Raw genomic sequence first — 22,692 nt, 5'->3', positions numbered from 1 at the left:
GCGGGAGTGGGTGGGGCTCCACCAGCCACGCCCCCAACGGCCAGCCCGCCTCCAGACACTGGGCAGGGCCTGGAGCAGGCCCTCCCTGTCACTGGCCCCTGAGGAACCAGCCACACGAGGGCAGCCTGAACCACAGCTGGGAGGTCCAGGGGGCCACTGTCCGAGTGAGGGGACGCTCTCTGCCGTGGACAGAGACCCCTCAGGCTGGCACCCGGCGGCAAACCCTGAAACTCTGTCAACGGTAACACAAGATGCCTGAAACGAGGGGTCTGTGTGGAACAGGAAACGCCGTGACCTTGACGGGAGGGCAGCCTGACCGGGATCCGGGAGCCAGCCAGGGCCTCCCCGCGTTGAAGCACTCACGCTGGTCTCTCCGTCAGAGTAACAACTTTCCGACAGTCAGAGCCAAACTGCAGCCACCCAGCGCCACGGTGACGCGGTGGGCAGACCGCGTGTCTGTCCTGGAGGTGTAATCGCTAACTAATGCTCCCCTGCGGTCGCCCCGGTGACGGTGAACCGAGAGGCCAGGCTCCTTGGGGGAGAGTTCATTCCCCTCCCTGGGTCCCACGGTTTCGGGCAGGCCCTCACTCAGCAAGTGGAGGACCGGCTGCTGCCTGAGCCGTCTGCCTGGAGCAGGAGGGGGAGGAGAACCGGGCATGCGGGGAGGGGGCGGGGGCATTAGTCCTGAGCGCAGACAGAGGTGTCGCTGTGCCGGCTGAGACACAGTGTTCCAGCGACTGCGGAGCCCCCAGGCCCACAGGGGGGCAGGGACCAGTCTGAGGGCCGCACCCGGAATCACCGAGCTGGGATCACAGGATCCGGAAGGCCAAGCCAATGAGCTTCGACCTATCCCACCTGCGAGAGCGAAGCCAGTAATCAGGGAGGTGGAGGGGGCAGGGGCTCGCCAAGTGGATGAGGCGGGAGAGAGAGACCAGGACTGCTCCAGGCGCTGTGGAACAGACCCTGCCCACCAGCAGGGGGGTCGTCCACTGGGCAGAAGTGGAGGAAAGGAGAGCTGGAGCCAGCACGAGGAGTCACAGAAATCCACCGCCGAGCCACAGCGCTGGACAAGAGCCTCGCTCCTGGATTTAAGGCAGAAAATCAAATACTGCTGATTCGGGGCCTTGGTGGTGCCACATTTTGGATGGTCCCCATCACCCCGGGACAGCGGGGCAGGAGGCGCTGTCTGCTCGCGCCAGCACGGCCTCTGGGCCACAACCGACCGGCCACACCAGGGGATCTGAAAAGCTTCTCTACAGAATGTGCGAGGGTTCTAGCCCTTTCCCCAAACATCGTTTTCTCACAGAGGTTTACGTGGGATTCGCGCTCAGCGTAAGCAGAAGGGCACTCGGAGTCAGACATCTGTCCTGTGGGCTGTGGGGACCCCGGGGAATGGGGACCACTTCCCTCTCGCATGAAACATTACCCCGAGTAATATCTAACAGGAAGGGCCCGCACAGAATCCTCACCACACACCACACTGATGCCAGTTACATTTTGTTTTAATTATTCAGATGAAAATAAAGCCTCTCGCCCCGTTTAACAAGCTGGCGTGCGGCAGGCAGGACGGCCCACGTGGTCAAGCCTGACTGTCTACAGTTCCTCCCGCCGGCGTTATGAAGCGTGTGACTCACCGACGTCCAGGTTAAAATTGCCCAGTGTAAACCCCTCCAACTCAGGGCAGCGCGGCTGAGGACCAGCACCACACTGCTGGGGAGAACAGAGGCAGAGGGGAGCTGGGTGCTGGGGGAAGGGCAGCTCTCTCCGGCCTTGGCACCCAGTCAATAAAAACACAGAGAAACCAGATCCCTGCCTTCTCCCCCGCCGCCCAGAAAGGGGATGCAGGTGCACACTATGAAGAACAGAGCAGAGCCACCCGAAGCAGAGATCAATGATCCAAACCATATGCTTCTGTAATGCAAAAGGGTGACGGATGGATGGAGAGACGGATGGAAGGACGGAGGATGGATGGAGAGACGGACAGATGGACATACGGGTGGATGGATGGGTGGATAGAGGATGGATAGAAGGAAGGATTGGAGGACAGATGGATGGAAGGATGATGGATGAACAGATGGATGGATGGATGGGTGGACAGAAGGAAGGATGGACGGATGGGTGGATGGATGGGTGGAAGGATTGGAGGACAGATGGATGGATAGGTGGATGGATGGCCTGGGGGCTGAGCAGGGGCTGTGGGCGGGCTGCTGAGGGCCATGGGCTCCCTGCTGGGCAGTGAAAATGCCCTAAGATTGACCGGGTGATGGTCCTCTGAGCTGTGAATTTACCAAAAACCACTAGCTGATAAACTTACAACGGGAAAACATATGGTATGTGAACGATATTCCGCTCACCCAGCGCTGGGATGTCACAGCAGATAGACGTGGCAGAGGGAGAGGGCCCTCTGACCCACGGCTTCCCCTCTAGACAGAGGCCACCTAGGGGACCAGGGACCACCGCAGGAGCACAACGAAGAGAAAAGCGGCACCAAAGCCGCTCCTCCCCGAGGCCACTCCCGCCTGGAGGGACACACGCGGCTCTGAGCTCCAGGGGTCACGAGCAGCAACGTATCAGATGCGCGCCCAGCAAGGTGCCCGGGTGGAGCGTTCCAAGGGGATGAGCCTCCTGCCCAGGCCTTCCAGAACCCTGTCCCCCAGTGGAGGGCCCCCCGGTCTGTGCAGGAGGAGAGGCCAGCGGTGGGGATTGGCTCTCGCCACCGTGTGGGGACACGGGCTCCAGCAGGACCCAGACAGGTGAGGCCCTCCAATAGCAAAGACCCAGGAAAGCTCAGGTTGGAACGCAAACTCGGAGGTGTGTCTGCGACAAGGGCAAGACGGGGTCAGCGGCCTGAAGGAGGAGCGTGAGTGGCCTGCCCCAGGGGTTCTATTTTGATGCTCAGTGCTACGTGGGGGGCCAAGGTCACTTGCAAACAAAGCGCATCTGACAGTCCGCGTGGAAGCAAGTGATGGATTAGGGAGCATCTCAGTCAGCTGACACCAGGGGGCGGGGCCACGGGGACAGCAGGGCGGGCAGGGACGGGGTGCCTGCTGCTTTGGGGGGAATTTGAGTGTGAGGCGGGGTGGGGTGTGAATGGCAGTAAGTTGTCCTTGAGGGGTCAGGCCAGCAGCTGACCTGCTTTTCCTAAATGTGATATCGAACTCGAGGTGCATTTACTTAATAAATGGAAGCACAGATTAAATCAAAAACAGGGCAACTCACTTTCCCCAAGTGCCTGCTGGGAGGCGGCCAGGTCCCTGGACCTCTGTTAACTGGTCAGGACGCGCAGTGGGGACACGCACATGGCTGACAGCTTCAGCGGAGCCACTTGGAGCCCCCTGCGGGTGGACGTGGGTGCGCACAGGCCAGCACTGGACACACCCAGGGAAGACCCCTGAAAGCACGTCGCTGTCCCACCATATTCTCTTCCAGGCTCCACTTGGGACACAACACTGGCGTGGATTAGAGACAGGACTGCCGTGTCCTGGGCCAGCCTTGTCCCCACTTCCTCATTCACAGTCCCCAGAAAGATAAACAACAGAAGAACCAGTTTCCATTAATTTTGGCACATGCCCCTTGCTCAAAAGGCCACAGTATGGACCGGTGCCAGCACGCACCACCCAGGAAGCCCTCTGTGCTTCGGTGATGACCCAGAGAGCAGAAGGAAGGCGGACGCTGCCACGTCCACAGGGCCAGCCCGCCCGCCCCTCCCTGCACCAGCAGCGAACCCTTCGCTATTGCACTCGCTACAAGGTTTCAAACTTCACCCCACTGGACGCGGAGACTGGGAAAGAGGTCATTCAGCAAGGGCGAGGGGAGGGGCCCCACCTGGGGCAGAAGAGAGGTTCTCCACACACTGTCCCCCCACAGGCAAAGGGACGCCGGGGTGAGAAACCCCTCTGCACAGGACTCCAGAGCCCAGCTCCCTGCACAGCTACAGGACTCCACCCTGAGGGCCCTTTCAGGAGACACTGGACTGACTGTCTGCAGAGACCCCCTGCAGGGCTGCTTGCTGGGGTCGGGGCGCAGCTCCACAGGCTGTGACGGGGTCCCACCAGAGAACGGGACACGCCCCTGCACCAGGCCCTGGCACACGGCATTCAAGAACATCTCCCAAGAGAAATGGAGCCCGGGGCCTTCTAGAGAACTCGGCACTCCCGCCCCTGGGCCCTCGTGTCTACAAGGGCGGACAGACCGCCAAGGCTGACTTGGAGCAGGACACGAGGCAAATCCACTCACATAATCAGAATCAACAGAAAGTCGCCCAGCTGCTGACAAATTGCTGGGACACGGCGGGGAGAAACCGGGCAGAAAGAACAGAGACGCTGCAGGAGAGGAAGCGGAGAAGAGGAAGCAAGAAGGCACGTAGCACCCAGACGTCTGCCCCATCCGTTCCGGATGGAAATACGCCCCAATTAAAAGGAGAGAGATCATCGAGAGTGACTGATGGAAAACAGGAAGACACAAAGCCGCCTCAACAAACAATTCAAAAGAATAATTTTCCAAAAGAATGAGCACAAGGCTGTGGCAACAAATGGAAAGCGGAAATAATGCAACCACGACGAGGCTGAAGTTATGAGGAAGAGAGAGCAGCGGGCCCACCTGCGAACACGGTCGGAAAAGCTCCGGATGACGGCAGAGACCAGGCGGGGACTGCCGAGAGATGAAAGCCATCAGGGAAAGGCTAACAGGCGAGAGGAGGAGAAGCCGCAGAGGAACTGCTGTCCCTGAGCCGTGAGCCCAGCCAACAGCACAGACTGGGAACTGAATATCAGAAAGAACCCCTTGAAACGTGGGACCCGCAGAACCTGAGGATCAGGAAATCAGAACAGCCAGCGCCAAGCGCTTCCTGCTATAGAAATTGAAGCCAGCCCTGGCTGGTGTGGCTCAGTGCGCTGAGTGTCGGCCTATGAACCGAAGGGTCGCCGGTTCAATTCCCCGTCAGGGCACATGCCAGAGTTGAGAGCTGGGTCCCCAGAGTGGGGCGCACAAGAGGCAACCACACATTGATGTTTCCCTCCCTCTCTTTCTCTCTCCCTTCCCCTCTGTCTAAAAATAAATAAATAAAATCTATTTAAAAAGAACTGAGGCCAATTCTTCAAGAATCCAGTAAACAAAATAACAAGAAATCAAGTCATCGATAAGATGCACCGATAAGGGAGGGGTAAGAAGACCAGGCACAGCAGCCTGGGAGAAGGACTGGGAGAAGGTGGCGTGGGAATGGCGACTCGGACACACCCCACAGGGAAAAGGACTGCGAGCCCAGAGGACCAGTGCACACGGGGAGGCACGCGGCCCTCCTCCTTCGTGGACTCCACACTGGGGGAGTGGCCTGCTCGCCAAACTGCACCTGTGACCCCAAATCAACCCTTGTGACACCTCTGACATCACTCAGAGACACAGAGCACCAGGTGTGCGTGGCCGACACGCATGCTCCCGCCAAGGCTGCCTCTGCGTGCTGCCCCAGCTGGTGAGCCTCAGCGGGCTGGAGTGTTGTCTCGTGTGCCGAAAGGTCGCGGGTTCAATTCTTCACGGGTTCGATTCCCGGTTGGGGCACATACAGAAGGCAGCCAATCCCTCTCTCTCTCTCTCTCTCTCTCTCTCTCTCTCTCTCCCTCCCTCCCTCCCTCCCTCCCTCCCTTTTTCTCTGTCTCTCTCCCCCTTCCACTCCCTAAAGCAATAAAAAAGTGTATCCTTGGGTGAGGATTAAAAAAATGTAGCAGCTGGAGATGCACGCATCTGCAAAAAAACAAAAAAAAACAAAACAAAATGGCGTCCTTGCTGCCGTCTACCTCAGGCCCCTCTGTCCACGTCTGCGCTTCTCCTTGGTGATTTCGGTATTTAGGGGCCCCCATGTAGCAGGTGCAGCCCCAAGGGAAGTCAGGGTGGAGGGGGCAGTGAGTGGTCCACAGGGTTTCCCTCCATCCCTCACCCACTGGGCAGACACAGGGGACCCTGAGGAGGACCCCAGGGTGCCAGGGGAGGGCCCAGCTCCTGCCTGGAAGCGCCTGGGTCCCCAGGTCCACATGCGGCAGAGCCTCCCCCTCTTCTTCCTGGCCAGTCCCTAGGGCCGAGAGGAAGGACGGAAGACCTGTGTGTGAAGGGTTGGAGGTCAGAGGTCAGAGGTCTGTCACAGCGGTCAGCTCCGCAGATGGTGTGGGGAGAGTGCCAAGTGCCCATCACAGGGAGAGAGGGGGGAAGAACCAAAAGCAAACACAAACTAAGCCTCTGCCCTCTGGGTTTTGGGATTGTTTCCTTTAAATTTACAGATTTATTAAGAAGCCATCTGCCCAGTGGAAAATCGGCCTTTCCTTCACTGTCTGCTTCTCCTTGTACAATAAAATAGCGTGTCCTCGCTGTGGGTGTGTGGGCAGCACGTGTGGTTTGAGTCCCGATTTCTACCTGTACATCATCCCCCCGTCACTCACACCCCACCCAACACCCATCACCCATCACCCTGTCACTCACACTCCACCCAACACCCATCCCCCCGTCACTCACACCCCACCCAACACCCATCACCCCATCACTCACACCCCACCCCACACCCATCACCCATCACCCTGTCCCTCACACTCCACCCAACACCCTTCACCCCGTCACTCACACCCCACCCAACACCCATCACCCCATCACCCACACCCCACCCATCACCCATCACTCCATCACTCATACCCCACCCAACACCCATCACTCCATCACTCACACCCCACCCAACACCCATCACTCCATCACTCACACCCTACCCAACACCCATCACCCCATCACTCACACCCTACCCAACACCCATCACCCATCACCCTGTCACTCACACTCCACCCAACACCCATCACCCCATCACTCACACCCCACCCATTACCCTGTCACCCCATCACCCTGTCACTCACACTCCACCCAACACACATCATCCCATCACTCACACCCCACCCAACACCCATCACCCCATCACTCACACCTCACCCATCACCCTGTCACCCCATCACCCACACCCCACCCATCACCCATCACTCCATCACTCACACCCCACCCAACACCCATCACTCCATCACTCACACCCCACCCAACACCCATCACTCCATCACTCACACCCCACCCAACACCCATCACCCCATCACTCACACCCTACCCAACACCCATCACCCATCACCCTGTCACTCACACTCCACCCAACACCCATCACCCCATCACTCACACCCCACCCATTACCCTGTCACCCCATCACCCTGTCACTCACACTCCACCCAACACACATCATCCCATCACTCACACCCCACCCAACACCCATCACCCCATCACTCACACCTCACCCATCACCCTGTCACCCCATCACCCACACCCCACCCATCACCCATCACTCCATCACTCACACCCCACCCAACACCCATCACTCCATCACTCACACCCCACCCAACACCCATCACTCCATCACTCACACCCCACCCATCACCCCTCCACCCTGTCACCCCATCACACACACCCCACCCAACACCCATAACCCTGTCACTCACACTACACCCAACACCCATCACTCCATCACTTAAACCACACCCAACACCCATTGCCCACCACCCCGTCACTCACACCCCACCCATCACCCCACCACCCACCACCCAGATCACCCCCTCCACATCCCGACCTAGACCGTATGTGAAACCTCCCTGGTCACCATTGGGGCGGTCCACCCCACGCCTGGAACAGAACCTGCTCGTCACTCACTCAAGTGCTGAGGAGGTAGAAGTCGAAAGGACCGCAGGGCAGCATCACAGAGACAACCCTGAGAACCGCCCGGCACCCCGAACCAGCAACGCCCCCCGCAGGAGTGTTTGAGGGGCGCCTCCTGCGATTCAGCCCAGGTGAGGGGAGACCTGTAAGTGCCTGTCTCTGCGCTGAGCACCTGCCCGTTCCTTCAGAAGCCCCCGTGGAAAGCGCACACAGTGCATTCTCAGGGGGCAGGGTCTCCAAGCGCCCTGGCAGAGCGGCGGGGGGTGTGACCTGAGGGAGTGGTGGGCCACCCACGCATCTTCGGTGATCTGGGCAGAGCGCCCACTGCGCTGGAGCCAACGACCCCACCCCTGCCGTGACCCCACAAGCCCACCCTGCACGGGGGGCGGACCCACCAGCAAGGACCCACGGGCACCTGGCAAATGCGCAGAAGGGGTGACACGGGACACAGCATCAGGCCCAGCCTTGAGGGACAATGAGGAGTCGGGCACTGGGCAGGGCGTGAGGGACAGGACACACACAGCACACGGGGATGGGGGCAGGAAGAGAGGACAGGAGGACTCCGTGCACGACGGAGCCCGACACCCTCGCTCTGTGCGTCCCCTCTGCCGGGCTGTCTCTGTGCCGCAGCTGGGCCTGCATCTGGCGCACAGTAGGTGCTCCACGAGCAGCGTGCACCAGGTGCCCGCAGCACGTGTGAGGCAGCTGGCCGCGGGCCGGGAGGCGGGCGGGATGGGGGGAGCTGGGAGCCAGGAGCCAGGAGCTGGGGGAGGGAGGAGGACTGCCATGCAGAGGGGACCGGAGGTGCCCCCTGCTCAGGCCACACTGGCGATCGACTGGGAAGGAGGGGCGGGGCTCACCGTCTGCTGCAGGTCCTGGATGAGGATGCGGATGACCAGCGTGTTGCCCTGGCTCTCCTCCGTCCTGGCACTGCTGGGCTTCTCCGCCGTGGCCCGGATGGTGTCGTAGATCGTCTCCTCCCTGGAGCTGGCCGACTCGGACCCCATGGAGTCGTCCGAGAAGCTCTGGGCCATCTCGTCCTCGCTGGACGTGGGGCTGCGCGGCATGGCTGCCCTGCGCCTGTGAGAGCGGGGACATGAACATTAGAGAGAGCAAGCCCAGGAGGGGCAGGGGGCGCTGGCGCTGGAGTGGGTGTGCGCTCAGTTTCTCGGCCTGCGTTTGTCGCCGTGACCGCTGCAGAGCGAGAACACGGCACCCCTCCGCCGGCCGGAGCCTGAGCCCAAGGCTGAGGCTGAGCCCGAGCCCGCGCCAGGCACAGCAAGCACCGGGTGGGGCCCTGAGGCTCTGCCTGGCGCTGGGAAGCCAGGCATCCGAAGGAGCTGCACTAGCGTGGCCGTGACCACAGTTCACAGGGACGAACCAAAGGGCCGCAGGGGCAGCTTGAAACTTTCCAAGATAAGGACAAAAGCTCCCTTTTGTCTGTCTTTGAGGAGGGAGCAGCAGGCAGGGAAGAAACGCAGCGTCAGGTCCCAGTGGGGCCAAGTCCACGCTGCAATATCCCGCCCGGCCTCAAACACGGAGGAGAGATAGGAAAATGTGCGAAAACAGAACCAAGAGGCAGGGTCAGGCTCCAAAGTGACATCGTCTCCAGCCCCCGCGGTGAGCGGAGCCCAAGGTCGTGAGCCGGCTGAAGCCAGGGCCTTGGGGTCCATGGGAGCTGGGGGGGCAGCCCCCACCCTGGTCCAGGGCTGCAAATGTTTCCCAGCAGCGAGCCAGGTCAGGGTGCCGGCTCTGCTGGGCCCAGCTGGCAGCGAGCATGCAGAAGGACACGGTGAGGCCCCCGCTCTGGGCAGGGGTCAGGTGAGGGTAACAGCCGGTGAGAAATGGGGGTGCTGGAAGCGAGTAGGGGACAGGCCACACCAGCAATGCCTCTCTCTGCAGGCACTGTAAGGGAGGTCAAGGCCACACACAGGAGGAAAGACGCACAGGATCGTGCACTTGGAAACGGGCAGACACGGGCTGCCCAAGAGTCCAGGGCCTGCCTGCGTAAGGCGTGGTCTCTCGTCCCACGACTGCACAGCCGTGGCAGGGAACGGGCCCAGCTCCACGTGGGGGACCCCACACGTCACACCCCTGAGCGAAAGGAAAGCGCCTCGCAGGAGGAGGCCAGCCGGAAGACACAGCACCGTCCACCGACAGGGTGGGCGTCTCTGGCAGAGACAGACGCCGCACTCAGGGACGGCTGTCCCTCGGGAGGGCTGCTAACTAACCACTTGTAAGATTTCACCTCCTTCACAGAGTTCCAGCGGCTGTGACAGAAGGTCGGACTTTGATAAAGCTGCGGCCACATCACCTCCATGCTTCTTTCCTCTGCGCTGGAAACGCTTCAGTTTGGGGAGACCACTGCCCACCGATTGTTTCCAGAGCTCGCTGAAGGCCAGCAGACACCCCAGAGAGTGTCCCCTGCTCAGCCTGCCGAATGGGTCCTGGGACCAGGTGTGCGTCCATTGTCCCCCCCGCTTTCTAAGGACTCCCCAGACACACGGGCACAAGCAACACCCAACAACGGGGACCACAAAGGAGCCCGCCCAGAGGCGCGCCCTGATGAGGGCGTCCAGAGACTGGGACCGGGATGGGTGCAGGGCTCCCCTACTGCCCAGCGGCCCCGGGCTGGGCCCGGAGAGGCAGCTGGGACCATGGCCCAGGGACACTGCTCTGCCCGGACCGCACAGGTCTGCAGTGTGATGGTCTGCAGGTTCCCACGCAAACACAGGTTTCTGTCTTACCCTGGCAGTCAGGAGGATGTGACAATGTTGGGGACTGCCACATGGCCACTGGGGGCAAGAGAGCCCCGCAGTGACCTCCGGCCTGGCACGCCCTCGGCAGTGTTCCTGGAACCCCCCAGACCCAGCACCCTCGGACCCCCCGACCCGGCTGTCACTGGTGTGACCCTGCCTCCCCTTCGCCAGAAGACAGACCCATCCCTGCCCCCCAGCTACCTCCTTCTCTGTCCCCAAACTGTCCTTCAGGCCAGCCATGGAGGCCACCGGCCAGTCAGCCGTCTCACACAGCGGATCACCCCAAACACCCAGGACGCTTTTCTTCTTTAAAATAAAAATTCCAAAGTTCACCCCGGCGTAATTGACTTAAAATGGCAGAGAAATGGGAAATCCCGTATGCACTGGCCGAAGGCCTCCGTCATTCCAGCTCCCAGTTTCCCCAGCCGCGGGAAAGCCCGCGAAGCCCGGTGTGGCGACCACAACACGCAGGTGGTGCACCTCTGTGTGAGTCGTGGTAATGTGGCACAGCACGGGCTGTCACCCAGGTGAGTACTTCCCACGACGTCCCAAGGAAGTGGGGACACCGGCTCTGCTCCCGGGCGGCTCAGGCCAGGCGCTGGGAGCTTCCACAAACTCATGTGTCACAAGTGTCTGATGGGGGGCGGGGGTCTGGAGGGGCCCCAGTGCCGACACTCTTTCAAAGCTGACGGCTGTACCGACGATCTCAGCCGCGGTTCCCTCTGAGCTGAGTCTGTGGCAGTGACTTGGAAGAACTCTGCCCCCAGCAGAGACACAAACACGCAGCGGAGTGGGGGGTCTGGGGGTGGGGGAGCAGGGTCGTGAACTGGAGATGAGGGGCTACATCCTGGGGGTGAGGGCCATGTCCTGGGGGCGGCCGCCCCTGCGTGGGCAGGGCCCCCGTGTGACCGGCAAGCGCTTGGAGCGGATAAAGGTGGGAAGGGTGTGTTCAGTGGTCACGTACAGGCCACGCACAGCACAGCCGCGGCCGTGAGCCGGGGTCTGACCAGTGGGGTGAGCGCAGCCGTACAGCCTTCCTTGTAGAAACACAGTGAGGGGGCGGGGCCTGAGAATGTGTGCGCAGGGCCAGACTCAAGCTCAACTCCAGAAACAAGACTGACAGCCCCGAGGAGGGCCCTGTGTTCCCCGCCTCCTGCTACCCTCAGACCCCCTGGACTGGCAGGCGGCCCCGCCGTGGGGACACCCGCCCTGGACGCTCACACTGGCTTGGGGGTGACGGTCACGCATGGACACAGCTGGTACCCGGCCCGGGCGCAGCAGGCCCTGCCAGATGGGCCTGAGGTGCCGGGACTGTGTCCAGGAGCAGAGAAGGTGGCCGCCCGCACCCCGGTTCTCTCCAGCACCGTCCTGGGAGCAGGAGGCCAGAGACCTGAGTGGGAGGGTCCTGACCTCAGCTGGGGGCTCGAGTACCTGGACCAGCAGATCCCTGGGAAAAGCAAACACCCGGGGAAACGTTTAATGATTAACTCTGCATTCCAGGTAAACAGCACATCCACTCTCCTCTCCCTATTTCCCAGCGGTTGCGGGAGGAATGCACTTGGCAGTGACTCATCTGAAACTCTGGAACTGGGCACCCACATTTCGTTGGGCAGTGCTGTGGAGGATGGAGAAGCTCCATCGATGTGCTCTCTGACCCGGTGACCCACCGGGATGGGGACGGGGAGGCTTTGCAGCAAAGGGAGGGAAGAAAAGTACAAACCTCGAGCTGCACAGGGGCGTCCCAGGAAACAGCAAGCGCCAGCTCGGGCGGGAAGGTTAACACTACCCGCGGGCAAACAGAAGGGATGGGGTGGGGAATATCTCAAGCTATGAAAACACAGGTCGATCAAGTTCAATGACTCTGAGAATGTGTTTTGGTCTCGTCTACCCTGCCAAGGTACCTGTTAACTCTGGGGAGAAATGATGACGGCAGGAAAAGCAATTTTAACAAAGACTCTAGATCTGGCTGCTGAGGTGTCCGGGGCTAACCTGAAATCTTACAGGGGCCCGAGAGGCCCTCAGACGTCGGTGTCTGGCGGAGGGCCCGGCCAACGCCCCGCTCGCTCGGGGTGCGCACAGAGGGCCTCCCGGCAGACAGCCACTCGACGGAGGGTGGAGCCGCAAGGCCCACAAAGGTGGCTCCTGAAAATGTGGAGGCTCTGTCAGCTCTGGTTTAAAATATTCACAAGAACTTTTTTTTTATTGCAAGTAGAATCTCAAACAGACATCTTCTACGTTTAAGAGCTTTTGTGACTTCCCATGTATCTTGTGCATTCAGATGTATAAAACTCAGCTCTGGCTGAGTGGCTCAGGGGGTTAGAGTGTCGTCCCATGCGCCAAAAGGTCACAGGTTCGATTCCCGATCAGGGCACATGCCTGGGCTGTGGGTTCGATCCCCAGTAAGGGGTGTGGGCAGGAGGCAACCAGTTGAGGTTTCTCTCTCACACTGATGTTTCTCTCTCTCTCCCACCCCCGCCCACCTTCAGGAATTAATATCTGAAAGACAGAAAGTCACCACAAAATACAAATTTGACGTAACTGCCAAAGAAAGGCCCTGGTAGGAATGTTCACAAAACTTCACGTTCTGACCTTGATGTTCGCAGAAGAGGGGAAAGAGCCCAACGGCACCGGGGCAGCGCTGGAAACTGACCAGTGCTGAGGCCGCCTAGACAGGTGCGACGGGGAGACACTGCGACCCTGACACGGAGACAGACCAGGGACCTGCGGAAGCCGCAGAGACGCCCGGCCCTGACCCTGCGTCCCAGGGAAAGGAGCCAATCACTACAGGATGCGGTTCGGGAGGACACAAGAAACGGAGCCCAAGGAAAGATCCCTTAGAGCAAGGCATGCCGGGAGCCCGATCCGTGCTGCTTGGGCGCCGCACGCAGCCTTGGGGGTTAAAACGTCAGAAACAGGTTCTCTTAGAGTCCTGGGCAGGCGGGGCAGAAGCCCTCATCAGTTACTTGGGCCTTCTCGGGGCTGGTTCCTCCCAGAGGCTCGGGAAAAGTGGCTACCCCTCACCTTCCTCACACTAGAGGCCACTGCTCGCCTCTGCTTGTGGCCCCAGCCCCGGTACCCGAAAACCGATGTTAGATGGGCAGGAAGAAGAGCAAGCAGTATCGAGCAGCAGGAGCCGCGGCCCGGGAGATGCAGGCTGGCGGGGCTGTCCCTCCCAGCCCGGGTCCCCAGTTAGACCCATTTTATGTCCACCAGAGTTCCACGTTGCATGGCCCACACTGGGCGGGCCAGTCCCTCGGTTGCAGAAGCTGGGGTTCACCCGCCACGTGGAGTCGGACGACACCCAATAGCAGGACATGCCGTGGGGACCGAGGGTTCAGCCTGAGGTCCCCCCCGATGGTCAGCCCGTGGCCCTCATTAGTCTGACGACGTGGGCCCTCGGCTGACCACGGGGAGCCTGTCTCCGCAGAGAAATTCCTCCTCGGGGTTCGCACACGGTGAGTCTCCTTTTCGGGGTCCACAGCTCCATTTTTAAGGGGCCATCTGCTCCCAGGGTCACCTCCCCTTCTCCCCTTCTGTGTCTGCGTCAAATCCCCCCACCTCCCTGTAATGAGGACCCTGCAACTGATTATGTCCAGGGCCGACCGAAATCGCCCGAAGTGACCCCCCATCCTGAGACCCTCCCGTGATCACGGCGAAAGGTCCCTCTTGCGACATAAGATCACACCCACTCGCGGGGCCTGGGGATTGGACACCGCTGTCCTTGGGGCCGTCACTCAGCCCGACACAGGTAGGTCCAACCACCGACTGCTGAGCAAACCGGGGGGGTGGGGAGAAGGCCTTTCTCTCCACCCGACACCAAGCACAAGGCGTAAAAGCAAAGTGACAGAGGCCGCGATGTTGAAGTTCCAACCGCATGGGACAGGACAGAGAGAAACAGCCTGAAACCGCTTGGGGAGAACGCCGAGAATTCCTGCCCAGTGGGCGCGAAGGGGATGAGGCCTCTGAGCCTCAAGTTGACACAGGACGACACCTCCCAGGGCCCCAGCCCGACCGGGACGCCAGGCCCCAGCATAGAAGCCAGGCTGCCAGGGAGGACTCCGGGAGGCAGGCTCCAGGCAGCCTTGCAGTCCCCCCGCGAATGGCATTCAAAGCCTCACTGCTGTGGCCTAATTGTGTCCCCCCCCAAAACTGTGGAAGCCCCGGCCCCCGCGTGATTGTATTGGAGACGAGCCTGAGGGAGGTGGGGATGGTTAAATGACAGCGTGGGATGGAGCCCCAACCCCAAAGGGCTGGAGCCTCATACAGAGAGAAAGAGACACCAGGGCCCACTCTCTGCCCCGAGGACGCCCCAGGAGCCCAGCCACCTCGGGGACGTGGCAGATCAGTGTCTTTGGGGCCACATCACTGCTGCCTGAGCTGACACGCTCGCCTCCTGCAAAATCACATGCAAAACGGAACAGAGTTACGGGCCAAACGGGGCCTGCCGGCAAAGGAACGCGGTCCGCGCAGTTCTTGGTGTGCCCGCGCCGACCTGCCACAAGGAGGCTCTGGACTAAAGTGCACTCTGAAAACAGGGTTCTGTGGCCCAATGGTTAGCGCCCCCTGTATACTGGGGTGCGCTGGCTGGCCATGCACAGGGAGCTCGGGTCCCTCCGTGAGTGCTGGCCCTGGGCAGTAACTGAAGGGGAGGGGCCTGGGGTCCAGGCCCAGTCCGCCACCCCCTTCCCCCTGCTGGACAACCATGGGTGCCAGAGGAGGTGACATCCGCCCAGAGAAGGTACCCCAACAGCACGCCAGCTGGACATGGAGGTGCAGGGCACTGGGATGGGTCCTCTCGACACTAAGCACCACACACTCCAGATGTGAGCAGCGTCTGGCCGGGCTGGAGAGGTTGGCAGTAGGCAGACTCAGCACCCTGGCCCATGCAGAGGAGGAGGAGGAAGAGACCTGGCTGCCTGCTCCCCATGCACACCAGCGCCCCACAAGCCACGGAAGTGCCACGGGGCCCAGTGCCCGCGCTGAGGGCCGACAGGAAGGTCACCTGCCTCAGTGGCTCTGGCTCAGACGGCAGCTGTCTCTGGGGCTGACACAGCTTCCAAAACGGGGCTCACCAGCAGCGGAGTCTGGGAACCGGGTGCTCCAACACCATTAATTACCGCCCTCTGAGACTGCCGGGGAGACGCAGTGTCACCGACACCTGAGACAAGCCTGTGGCGGGAGGCTTTAAAAACGCCCCACCAGGCGCTGCGGCTCCCGGGCGTCGGGCACTGCCGGGGGAGGCGGCGGCTCCGTCTGGGGCCACGTCCCCACATCTGCAGGAGCTTTTGCAGCCACTCACGTGGGGACGGCCTGGACCACACCTCGGGTGGGACCTCGGCAGCCCCAGCCCTGCCATCATCCTTAATGACTGTGTTTAAGCTGAGGGAGGGTTTTCCTTAATTCCTGTTATTCTGACAGCTGGGGAAACCTGCCCCGCCCCACCCCATCCCACCCCACGACTTCCTTTCAACTCCCGTTTTCCTCCGGGTCTGGAGGAAACACCTTCCCTCCCAGGGAAGTTCAAGTGACGGAGCCGCCTCCTCCTGCGAGACTCTTGCAGGCTGCGTCAGGGACGTCGGGGCCACACCAGGCTGCCCCCATGAAGGCCTTCCCCGGGCTGACCCAGCGGTCCAGCCCTACCCAGTTCTCGGGGTCCAGCCAAGGCCACGTCCACGGAGCATCTCCCATGAGCACTGGCCTCTGCAGGAACATCACTCTTCCAGCTCCTCAAAAGCTGCACAGATGACCGATGGACAGACGGACGGACGGACAGGATGCCTGAGCCTGGAGAGAATGTGAGCAGGGAAGGGCCCGGGTAAGACCGGCCAATGGGGACACTTGGTCCAGGCGGTGCGAAGGCAGAGAGTCCCTGACCACGACGCCACGCCCCCTGGTGTCCAGGGGCCATGCTTCTCACCTGACTTTCCAGGTCCCTGTTCTAGAAGCTCTCAGGGCGCACAGCGGGGCGCGTGGCGTCTGAAGGGCATTTGACAGTATCAGAATCCATGGGACTCCGAAATCACCAGAAACAATAAGGGACGTCAGCCAGATTAGAGGCCGCAAGATGGATCCAGAAACGATTCACTGTACCTTCTCTGCAGTTGCCGCGAGCAACGGGGAACAAACTCAAAACAGCGCAGGCACAACCGCGACAAAACCACGACACGTTTGGGGGAAGAGGTGCATGAGAGACCTGTACGCGGGAAAGGACGAAGCGGTGCCGGGACAAAGGACAGATCTCGACAAGTGAGACCACCTCTCGAAGGTAGTCCCCAAAGTCCACGTCCCCAAAAACCCCTTGTGGCCAATTAGCAGGCAAAGGGGCAAGAGCTTCGCCACAGCCGATGGCGTGGGCTTCCTGCTGCCCAGGAAGGACCCCCATTCTGCTGACTTTCCTGGGGACAAGGGTCATTGTTTCCACTTTGCACTTAAGGAAGAAAGTTCCCCAGAAACAGAAGCTCCGGGTGTCCGTGAGCAGCCCCCCACGCCCCTCCGCACCCTGGTGTCCGTCAGCAGGAGCCCCGAGCACAGAATGCGGGCTCCTCTTCACCAACACGGACCCCAGCCGCTGCGCATGGGGCCAGCGGGTGCAGGTGGGAGGGAGGAGAGCGAGGGAGTGGTTTCCATGCAGGAAAAGGGGGACAGTGACAAGGTTTGCGCATTCAGGGTCTGGGCAGTTAGAATAGCTTTTCCTACTGGGGTCGGAGCCAAGAAACGGGCAGAAGCACCGAGCCCCTCCCGAAGCCCCCCCGAATGATGCTGCGGACACGAAGCCCACAGCGCAAGTCCAGGGCAGGCAACGGACAAACAGAACTGGCATTCGGTCCCTGATTAAAATAGATGTGCGGGCTTCTGGAAAACACCACAGATGGCATGTTTGGAGAGGCTCATCAATTCTGCGAACACACTGCGCCAGCCCACGCGCCCAGGTGGGCCCACCTCATCCCAGCCCTGCAGCACCGGCCGCTGGAAGTGCTGGACCCACAACCCAACGGGGCGGGCACCGTCACGGGCTGCCCCGTAAACTCTGAAGCATACCACCGCAGCGGACGCAGAAAACCACGGGACGAAGACAGAACATCACCCGGCCCTCTCCCTCTAGGGAACCTCCCCACCCCACCCGGCACTGTCCCATCCTGGGTGTCTGTATTTTTCGCTACAAAACCACCTGCCATTTCCACCGGGACGACTGACCACATCCCTGTCCCCCGCCCCGCCCCCACAATCCCACAGTAAAAGCAGCCAAGAGATTGTGTTTTAACATGCCTGAACACAAGGACAAAGGAGGAGGAGAGGCTACAAAAGCCAAGGGGAGGCGGCAGGTTAGGGAGCCCTTCATGGAAGCAGGGAGTCACGGGCGCTCCGGGCCTCTTCTAGAAGATTCACTCCCGCCGTAGCCTTGGGGGGTGGTGAGGACAGACGGGCTGTCAGTGGCGACCACAGGGCCGGCCCCACAGGAGGGCCACCAGGGGCCATGCAGGAAAGGCAGCCCACACGTGGATGCCACCCCTTCAGCTGTGAATCCTAACCAGCTGAAGAGGCAGCAGCGACCTGCCCAGGCTGGGCAGACCCCGAGGCCATGCGCTGCCTGTGTCCACATCGTTGGGGACGGTGTCACAGGTCTTAAAGATGGGGGAAGATGGCCAAGCCCAGAGAGGGGCCATTTCACTTCAAAAGAAGTTTCCCTCGCGGTGACAGGCACTCCATGTGCCTTTAATTCCGCGGGACACGGAGCCTGCTTCTCCATCGACAAAGGGCTTCCGCTGAGCGCACCTGGGGACGCAGCCGGGTGGACGGAGAAACTGTGAGAAGGAAACGCAGGCGTAGGTGTTTAGGGGAGCGGGAACCAGCCGTCCGGCCTGCGCTTTGACACGCAGGAAAGAGACAGAAGTTTGGTCTCCGCGGCTGCAGAACCAGAGCAAAATCACAGCGCCTTCCTCCTGGAGAGCGGTGGCCACCTGGGCGGACAGGGAGTGCATTCTGATAGAGTACAAATGTCATATGGAAGGAAGGGAGGGCACAAAGAACAATTCACAGTCGATCAAAGACCCTGAGTTTTTTCCCCACAGCCGGAGATGCCCGAAACGTCCTCCGTCAGAAGGGCACAGCTCTGTCCTCTGATCCCCGCCACCCCCCCAGCAAAGGTGCGCGAGCGTGTCGCGAATGGACTTGCAGTGCTTTGCAGAAATGCAGGTGCTGTTTTTGCCCAGGAGCCAAAACGGAGCAGGAGGGGGACAGAGGCCAGGACCGGCGGCTGCCCAGGTGACCCCGTTCCGCTCCCTTGGCCAACTCGCCACGACCTTGTCTCCGAATCTGAGCGGTCCTCACCGGTCCGCAGCCCAGCCTTCCCCTGAAGCCATCCCATAGCCAGGTGGGCCGCAAGGGAAGCCTGGGAGGCGCACGCCCACCTCTGGGGCTGAGAGGCCAGGAAGAAACTCCTCCACATCCATCCTGGGCGGTTTTGAGTCCCCTCCACCTGAACCCCGGTGACTCGCATTACAAAGTGAGCGAGAGAGAGAGACCAAGGACTGGAGACAGGCCAGGCTGGGCAGCCCAAAGGGTCCCCAGAAACACTGGGGGGCCTTAATGAGCCCGAGATCCAAATGTGAAGGAGCTGCCTGTAGGCCCGACTGTCCAATATCGCCGAGCGGATGGGACAGAAAGCAGACACAGCGCCACTCAGACAGGCCCAGGTGGGAGCGGGGTGCTGCCATGGCCCAGCGGCAGGGCTCCAGGTGGGCAGGGAGCAGCCCCTGGAGGAAGCAGGGGCCCCAGCAGGGGTGGGCAAGCGGGAGAGGGCGCAGAGGTGGGCTGGGTGAGGCGGGACTCTGAGGGCAGGAACGGAATCCGCCCATAGCCCCACCCGAGGCACCTTTGCAAATTCCAGGAGTGTGGGCCACCCCACCCTACCTGGGCTGGGTGCCAGGGACTTCCCGGGAGGGTGCGAGGCGCCTGCCGTGAGGGAGCTCACCGGAGAGAGAGCAGCGGACAGCAACGCGGCCACGGGCATCGCGGGAGGAGCAAGGCCGACGCTGCTGCCTCTCCCCGCCTGGGGCCCCGGGGAGACCACTGTACCTCACGCTCCTCACCTGTCAAAGGGGCTTCATGCCACGCCCCCTGGAAAGGCCTGGGGGGCTCAGGAGACAGAGGGTCTGGTAAGACCCTCGGCAGGAGCCCCAGACACGGGCGCCAATGAGGGCGTCTGTAGCAGGAAACGCGAACACGTGAAACGACCAGAGGCCAAGCTGTGCGCACACGCGTGCACACATGCACACAGATGCACACGTGTGCTGCTCCCCTCACACGGCTGAGGCCCAGGAGGGGAGGGAGGGAGGAGGGAGGGAGGGGCAGGGAGGAGGGAAGAGGGAGGGGGAGGGTCAGGAGAGTGGAAAGAAAGGACCTGGAAACCAGGAGGACCATCAAAAAGAGAGAGAAAAACCAAGGAGACGATGCGCTCGTTCTGTGACAAACAAAGTGGACGGAATTGTAGTGAACTGACGCGGACAAGAGCGAGGAGATCAGGCGAACAGCACCGGGAGTGACGTGGGGACGTCCTCACGCCCCTGCCGCCGCCGGACAGGAAGTGACGGAGCGGATGGGGGACCAGAGAGATGAAATGCAGCGGTTCCTCCAGAGACACCAGCTGCCACGGCTCCTCCCACACGAAAGGGGTCGTATTGGAACAGCCCTATAACTAAGAAGGAGTTCGCATTACGTTAAAACTCCCAGTTTTACAAGAAAGTGAGCTCCGGACCCAAATGCTCCCACTGGAGATTCCGCGAAATGCTGAAAGAAGAATGAACACCAGTTCTGCACGTGACCTTCCACAAAGCAGAATGGGAGGCACACTTCCCAACCCGCCTCATGCAGCAGGGACGGCCTGACACTGAAACCAGACTAGGGGCGAAGGAAACAGTAGCGAGTCGAACTCTGTGATGTGTGGAAAGTATGATGCACCACGACCAAGTGGCAGGTGTTCCAGGGGTGCAAGGCTGGCTCAACGTTTAAGAACAAAAGACAATCAGTGTTTAACAATCACTGTGAACCGTGACAGGCTGAAGGGGAAACCCACACCACCGTACGGGCTCAGTGCAGGAAAAGCACTTCACAGAATTCACCCTCCGTCTAGGACAAAAACCCTCCCAGAAATCGGAAGGGGGAACTTCCTCCATCGGACGAAGCGTGTTTACAAAACAGCGTCAGCCAACACTGCTCCAAAGACGGGAGGACCGAGTGCTTGGCTCGTGATCAGGAGCAAGGCAAAGACGTCTGCTCTCACCGCCCCGACGGATCCACCCAGCCGATCGCTGAGCGGCAGGGGCTGGCGGCAGGGGACGCAAACGTCCCGAAGCTGGCTGCCCGACCCTGTGAAAATGCCGGAGCAGAAACACCCTGCATCGCGCCCTGTGAGTGGGCGACTCTACGACGGGTGAAATACGGCTCGACAGTTAAAAAAAAAAAAAGCGACTGGCTTCTGGGAAACGCAAAAAGCCTCCACGTTCGAGGGATCTTTGCTGTCCCCACGGAGAACAAGTAAATTATCGAACTCCTGAAAATGTTGGCCCTCGGCGGCCTGTCTCTATTTCTGGACCTGCTCCTCCGCCCCCGGAGGCTGAAATCCGGATGGTGAAGGGCTCTGAACCAGCTCCGTCGCCCTCAGGAAACACCCCAGGCACAGAGCGGCCCCACGTCCTGGGCTGGGAGCCAGGGCCCCGGAGGCCGAGCCTGGGGCCGTGTGCCTGGGCAGAGCCAACCCGCCCAGCCTGGGGGCTCTTCTGGGCGGAGCCCTGAGGTAGCAGCTCTGCTCCAAGACGTGGGAGTCACTGCCCGGCTCCCGCTGCCCACTGCCCTCCGGCTGCCTGTGTTCCAGTGGATTCTATGAAACCGGAAGGAAGGAGAAGCCACCCTGGTGTCCTGGGGACTCGTGATGGGGCACAGGGGGGCACCACCACACCGGCGCCCGCGCACGGAGGAAGGAACGCCAACACCCTCCTCCCGTCCACAAAGGCAGCTGCTGCAGCACTGTCTGCGGGGCCTTGAAACCCAGAAGCCCACTTCCACCCAAGCGGAAACAGGGTTCAAACCAAAGCTGGAGCACGGACGTTCTCGGCAGCATCGACCCAGGGGCCACACGGGGGCGACAACCAAGGTCTGTGACAGGTGACGGACACCGCGGAGTGTCACTCAGCCGTGGGAAAGGACCAGGGCCTGACACGCTCTTTGTGGAGACACCTCGAAGACAACTGCAGGCCACGTGTTGTACAGTCAGCTCACGTGAAACGTCCCGAATTCATGAATCTGGAGAGCGGACCAGGAGCTGCTGGGGGCTGCAAGGAGGGGACGTGGGGCGTGGCTGCCAACGGGTGTGCGGTTTCCTGGCGGGCGAGGGAGCCCAGAATTCTGGGACCTGGACAGAGGCGGTGGCCGCACAGCAGCGTGGGTGTGCGCGAAGCCGCCGAAGCGCACCCTTTACAATGGTGAGGTTGTGAGTTCCACCTCAGTGATAACAAATGGACCCTCTGATTCGAACCAGCTCATAAAGGTTCGGAATCCACGTCGTGGGGGGGCGGGGGGGGCGGGTACTGAACACAGGGAGAGACGCCCACCTCTTCAGGGACGAGGACAGAAGGGAAGGAAACCTCTGATGTCCAGCTTCAGGCACAGGCTACGTCCTGAAGCCGAGTGCATGCTGCCTGTGGGGTGGCCAGCAGGTGGGCACTGCTTGCCCATCATGCCATCTGCACCAGGGCTGAAGGCTGTGCCAGCAGCAGGGGGCCTTCATCCCAGGTGCCCGCAGGTGCTGAGCGCACAGCCGGGAGGGCAGCGAGGGCCCAGACCCCCGCCTCTGCCCCTCCCCACCCCGCCTCCTCCGCTCCCTCCGTGGGAAGTCTCTTGTCCTCAAAGCAGGCCGGGCAGGTGGCTGAGGACCCATCTCTCAGACGGTGGGGCTCCTCGGCCCGCAGCTCCATGACGGCAGGGGGCAGAGGGCAGCAGGACAGGCCAGAAATAGCGGCGTCCTGGTTCCCGTGTAAAACTATTCGGCAATGAAGTTGAAGTACAAATGATGCCCACAGGCTGAACCACAGATCCCCGCGGCAGGTGGAAGACGGAAGCCCACCCCGGCATCTCCATGGTGGTCGTGAGTTCGTGGCCCGTGGGCAGTGAGTGCTAAGGGAGGCCCTGGGAGGGGAGAGACGGGTGTTCTATCTCAGGC

The 22,692-nt window shown here is 61.0% G+C and overlaps 1 protein-coding gene across 6 annotated transcripts in view; it reads right to left on the bottom strand.

Annotated features, from left to right (window-relative positions):
• The window catches only part of SHANK2 (SH3 and multiple ankyrin repeat domains 2), a 314,515-nt gene that overhangs the window by 278,206 nt on the left and 13,617 nt on the right, over positions 1 to 22,692 (bottom strand). For all 6 annotated transcript variants that reach the window (XM_053923687.2, XM_053923683.2, XM_053923685.2 and 3 more), the window contains exon 2: positions 8,580 to 8,799. In XM_053923687.2, the coding sequence (XP_053779662.1) occupies positions 8,580 to 8,786 (207 nt within the window). In that variant the 5' untranslated portion in view covers positions 8,787 to 8,799. The remainder of the gene's footprint in view (positions 1 to 8,579; positions 8,800 to 22,692) is intronic.

The sequence above is a fragment of the Desmodus rotundus genome, chromosome 5 (assembly GCF_022682495.2).
Source record: "Desmodus rotundus isolate HL8 chromosome 5, HLdesRot8A.1, whole genome shotgun sequence".
Classification (NCBI taxonomy): domain Eukaryota; kingdom Metazoa; phylum Chordata; class Mammalia; order Chiroptera; family Phyllostomidae; genus Desmodus; species Desmodus rotundus.
Note: the sequence above shows the minus strand (reverse complement) of the source record. Positions and strands in the feature narration are given on the sequence as shown.